This window comes from Cydia splendana, chromosome 14 (genome assembly GCF_910591565.1).
Source record: "Cydia splendana chromosome 14, ilCydSple1.2, whole genome shotgun sequence".
Lineage (NCBI taxonomy): Eukaryota > Metazoa > Arthropoda > Insecta > Lepidoptera > Tortricidae > Cydia > Cydia splendana.
This window is the reverse complement of record NC_085973.1, coordinates 14,615,744-14,621,743: the sequence shown is the minus strand read 5'-3', so window position 1 is coordinate 14,621,743 and position 6,000 is coordinate 14,615,744. Positions and strand designations below refer to the sequence as shown.

General features: G+C 37.5%; 1 protein-coding gene across 2 annotated transcripts in view; it reads left to right on the top strand.

The window, feature by feature from the left end:
• Window positions 1-233: 233 nt before the first annotated feature.
• LOC134796745 (visual system homeobox 2-like) overlaps window positions 234-6,000 on the top strand; it is a 154,186-nt gene continuing 148,419 nt past the window's right edge. For both annotated transcript variants that reach the window (XM_063768943.1, XM_063768942.1), the window contains exon 1: window positions 234-1,423. In XM_063768943.1, the coding sequence (XP_063625013.1) occupies window positions 1,126-1,423 (298 nt within the window). In that variant the 5' untranslated portion in view covers window positions 234-1,125. The remainder of the gene's footprint in view (window positions 1,424-6,000) is intronic.

Below are 6,000 nucleotides of genomic sequence, written 5' to 3'. Positions count from 1 at the left end.
ATAAAAAAAATATTTCCCCGTCTATAGTTTGCTGACCTGCAAGAACCTGAGCATATCATTAAATGCCTTTGAAAAAATATTAGGTAGGTACCTACTTTAACTATCTAGTTAGGTAAAACTGCCTACATTAGGTATTAATGAATTTTATTAACACACTAAGTTTTTTCTTAGATTTTTAATAAAGCTTAGTAACTACATATTAAAAGTTGGCGTTTTTGACTCTACAATAGAGTTCATAATAAATCCCAAGACAAGTGTATTCAACTGTCCAGGAGGCAGGTACGCGTGTTCACTGATCAATGTTTATGCATATTAAGTTCCCAAAATCAACCAAGACGTTATGCATAAAGGCGGGCATTCAAGTGTGACTGCAAGGTACCACATAAGTGACATAAAGGCACGGACGTGCGCTAATACTCGCCATTCACCACATAATGCAGGACACTGCGCACGATTACATACCAATCCACCCGCCCCCACCACCCCTCGGGCCTATTCATTTCTTACAATTAATCAAAATTAAATCAACCGCAACCCCTTCAACCAACTTTCAACTCTATCACCTGAATTTACGCTCTTATTTCAGCTGATGCCATGTTGAGTAGGCGTGTCCCCCGCGAAGAAATCTGGCCAATAGAGTGCGGTAACAAAATATCCGTATTGGCTATTAGCAGGCCCCGCCCGCGCCGCCTGGGGGGGGATGGCATTCCAAATTCAAAACGTCCTATCACGGCGCGCACGAACGACTCTTGCGTCGTTTCGAAACCTGGCTTCTCTTTCGCGCCCTAGTTTGAAAAAGTCAGTTTTGTAGGGATGGGGTTGGTTGTTAGGGCAATATGAAGCTGGGCGGTATTCAGTGGGTGGTCGAGGGGGCCGGCGGCGTTTTTACACGACGGCGGGCGGTGGCGCGCACAGACGCGCTCCGAACACCGTGGCAAGCGCTCGCGTCGCGACTTCTTACATTTCCGCGATTTTCACCGAAGAAAATCTGGAAAAGAGGCCTAATTTAAATTTATAGTATTTTAGAAAATTATTAGAATAAGTGTTTAAAAAAACTCGATTTTTTAAAAGTGACTGATTGTGACTATGTAAAGTTAAGCTCAGTGTACACGTGCGAGCTCAAGCATGCAGGCGATGAGCGCAAATTCGAGCGCGCCGCGCGCGCCCCAGCGCTCGCCGTTCGCCATTCAAGAGTTGCTGGGCTTGAGCGACACGCGGGAGAGCCGGGAGAGATACTTTGAGAGCCGCGACAATGACAGAGTGCTGAATTTGTCGGAGAGTAGAGACAGGCCGTCGTACGCGCCGCAGTTCCCGCTGCCGGCGTCCGTGGCGTCTCGCGTGGCGTACGCCGCGGCGTTCAACGCACAGGCTGCGGTCGCGGCAGCGTTCTTGCCCGCGCCGCCGCTGCTCCACCCACCACCTGGTAAGTCTCTTAGAAAATATTGGTCAAACTCCCTATGGATATCACAAAACTGTCTATGTAATCTTGCACGTCAAGTTTAAGCACATTATCCGAGCTTTTGTAAAATAGTGTAGACAGAGATTATCCGCTGATGTGTTGATGACAGGAGACACGAGCTGTTAGGTCAGATTGTATAACACTAGAAGTAGAAAGGACATAGGTAGGTAGGTAATGATGACAGTGTTATGAAAAATAGTACCTATTAATGTTATACTATAATAACGATCAGCCATAAATAAGTGTGTAAGCCAGCCACAGGGCTTTCGAATAAGTACCTAATACATAAGTATTTGATTATTTCCAGGGATTTATTTCATTAATTATTTATTTCAACTTAACTAGAAATGTTAATTTTAGGGTCACCTGAAGTTAATACATAAATACCTATGTCTAAAACAAACTAACAAAATAATAAAGCGTTAGGGTTAGGAGGGTTCAAAATTTGGGAAATTTAAGATTCGGCTCGGAGGCCAGAAAATGTGGCGTAAAGCCAGGGTTGTGGACTGTAGTTTCTGTAAGTTCCTATCATAACACTATACTGAGGTACAAAAGGGTGAGCGCGCTTACCGTCAGTCTTGTGGTCTGCAGCTGGCAGAGGCCTCTGCGGGTGGATTGCTGACTCCTCGTTATTTACACGCACTGAATTATGAGTTTTTACTTACCTAGGTCCGTACCTAGACCGTTAGAATTACATATCTGTATGAATCACACTGGTGCAAACTATCCAGTAATTTTCTCAGTAGGTATAGTTTGACGTTTAAAAAGTTATAAAGTACTTGTAACGACTAAGTAGGTACTACCTACAACTACAGCTGTAGGTAATGTGAATACACACCTAAAAGATTAATTACTAGTTAGTAGACTTTAAATCAAGCGAAAGCATCATCACAAATAAATGTAGGAGAATCTCAATTTCTATAGTTTCATATTTGGTAGTATCTAGTAGTGTTTTAAATACCTAATAAACTAAATAAGTTTTCTTTGACTCTTTTACAAATGATTCGCGTCAACAACATCTTAAGACATATTTATTAAACATAGGTAGGTAAATGTGTTAAAACCATGATAGGTACCTACCTACCTACTCTGTGTTTAGGCCGGAGTGTTAAAAATTTCATCACTTAGGTAATTTGAATGCGAATAAAAAAACAAAAAGTGGGTGTTGCCTCAACTTATGTTATTAGTAATAAAATAACATAGTCTTGTTGAAAATTGTGTGTGTGTGAATGTGCTTTCGTTTATATTAGCGTTTATAGGTATTAACTAAAAATAATATCCACCATTTATTTGCCTACTCTTATTGGAATTAAATGTGTTTTGTAAGTAACTAGCAAGTATTTGTCTAACCAGGCTCAACATTTGTCTAATGCAGTTTCCTAAAGATTTATACAGAGATTTGAACCGATTTTGTGCAATATTTAGTGATTAAAACATGTAATTTGGCGAAACCTCGGCAGGCGTTATTCGCGGCGCGGGCGCAGCTGCATTGTCTCGTTTAATTAGCCCTTCACTCCTTTCATTACTTTTATTAGCACTCATTAGCCCTTCGCTTTATTAGTGCTTTATTACCCTTTTTATCGGCGCAGCTTTGAGCCGCCGACGGATCGGCTTACGCGGCGTGTTAACGCGAGATTTTTGTCTGTCTGAACGTGTGTTCGCAGCTACTTGAGTGTTTTGTTGAGAGTTAAAAACCTGCCTTTGGCTATAGTATTTAATAAAATTAGACATAATGGCGAGAGAATAGATTATGCACATCAACCAAAAATGCATAAGGTGTAGGTATACGTGTAGGAAAATAAAATACTAACCACATTCGACTTGTTTTTATTTTTATAAATATATATTATTTATTTCACGGAGTTTATGTTTAGTACCTCGTAGTAATAATATAGTTTTTTAAACATTATCACATAAATCAAATCTATATGCAGACACCTTTATTCATATTACTTTTTTATTTAATCTAAAATTTAGGGTATAATGTTCTAATAAGAATTAGCGAGATTCAAAATGTAGGTACTTTACAAGAAGCTTGTTTGAAATTTCTACTCGTCCGCGACGTAGGTTAGGTTAATGTCAACTTATTATTACCTACCTATAGGTATTTCATACAATAACGGGTATATTTTAATAGGTATGTTAGGGAAGTCTATAAACATTTTATTCTCAGATGTATGGAGGTAGCTTAGGTCCACATATTCCGTCCGTCGGTTACCGTCGGTAAGGCTGTGTTTCGAATTCTACTCTTGGATGGATAGGCATGAGCAGTAAAAGTATTGTGAAATTAACATACTTACCTGTATTTTCTATTCTATTAAAGTGTAAGTTTTCCTGTTTGGCCTAATGGCGTGTTTGACCAAACTATTCTCACCTTGCAGGATAAATATAACTGTGGTAAATATTGCAAACACACTAAAATTAGTCTTGAAGAAATTGAAATAAATAGGTAGGTAGGTATTAAATATATATCTAATATGTACAGGTAGGTAGGTAATTATAATACCTGTCTTTAGCGAGTATCGTTAAGGACCTACACTTAATAAATAGTTCTCACTGCAAATAAAGAGTGCACATTTGAATATTTAATTATTGTTGAGGTTTATCTTTGATTTTTGAAGAGAACTCACACTCTGTAGAGTGAAGGGACTTACAAATTTAGGTACCTATTAAGTACATTATTATATGCCTATTTTGTCTACCTGTATTCTGTGTCAATTCGTAATAAAACAGAGAATTTATTGGGAGGTCTTTAGTTGCTAAACCACTAACTATTGAGCCATTTGGCGCACTCATATAATACGAACGAGTTCTTATTTTTGTACAACAGAAAGACGTATCTAATCGATAGTTATATGCAGATATAGATCTTTTTAGAGCAGCACTCTCGGCTCACTTGATAATTGTAGTGCATGTGTCCCTTATTACCTATGCAATAAAGTACATTATAATAAAGCACAGCGGCGCCCCGCAGTTTGCGCCCGCGCCGCCCAAACTCGGTGCTTTATTATTATTAAAAACTTCGCGAAATATGCAGCTGCTAGGTTTAGGGTAATTTAAGGATAAATGCCGCAGTATAATATGTGTTTTGCTGACTGTATATACTTCTGTTACACCTACAGGTACTTATAATAAGTGTAATAACGAGTATAATACTACTATTTCTAGAAAACGCTTCTTACTCTACCACTTTAAAAACTGCGTTAACGCAAACCATCACAAAGTAATACGCGCGTCTTCAATGCCATGACTAATCTGCAGTAAAAACACTGATAAACGACTAAATTAATTTATAAAACACGTTAATGATAGCGAGATTCGATTTGAGATCAAATTACAAACCAAACTATAGTAAACCTTAACACGAAGAAAAAACAAAGACGTCCCAAACACGCTCCTACAACTGTGCAGTTCAAACCAGTATTGTGATAGCCACACCAAGGCCGCGATTCAATAACCTGAAATAAAAGCTGACCACTAATGGAACACATCCTTTATCCTACCCTTTATACGGATGAAAGGGCATCCACTGTATGGAGGTGTGAACGCAAAAACGTTTTTGAGATCATTGTGAGGAGGTGTCCTCGATTGTCTGGTTTAAGAGCGTTTTTGAGATTTGCTTTAGAATAGACTGAGACAAAACAAATAATATTTGACAGGTTGGATTAAACAAACAGGTGGTTTGGATGGAATTGTCATAAGGTAGTATTAGAGTTTTTTTTATTTGTGGTGTGACAATTATGTACGATTAATTTTTGAAAAGTGGTCATATTACTGACATAACTTAGCTATTTACTAAATACAAATTTGCTACCTATTTCAAATGCGTTAAGTCAAAGTTAATAAAAACATACGGTGGATTAAAGTGATATCACGGCTTTATAACATTTACCATGTGGTTTTTAAGATTTTTAATCTTTTAAACTGAACTTTTATGGAGGTATAGTTTCACCATGAAGGAACTAGGAATAATAGGTACCTATTTGGATGCCAAAAAGTGGTATTTGGCACCATATGCATTTTTTTATTGCTAATAAACAAAAACACTTATAACTATTACAAAACTTCGCCAAACTGCAAAACTGTTTGTTGGCGAATCTTAAGATAATTATTAATGAAAATGCATTAAGTAATTATCTTGTATTGGTTCAATTGATATCACGGTCTTCTCATGATAGCGGTAATAGGTACAAAGTGTAACTACTAAATTTAGATAGAAGTACCTACATGAAATAAATGCCTTCTCACTGTAAGTATGTAGGTATGTAGTAATTATAGCGTTTGACACCGTCAACAACTGATGTCTATCTTCATTCTCATACAGAATAGTATAAAAGTACAAAAATACAAATCATTCGTGGGACTATTTTCAGTGTTACAAGAAATTGGAATTGTTTGATGTGGCTTTTTTTCCAGATATTTACGTATTTCATATTTCTATTTTAAGTAGCGCATTTATGTTCGGACATTTTAAATAACAATCGCCTAACTTAACCGACTTCTAAACCTATCCTTCTCTAGTGAGCTGATTTTGGTAAAAA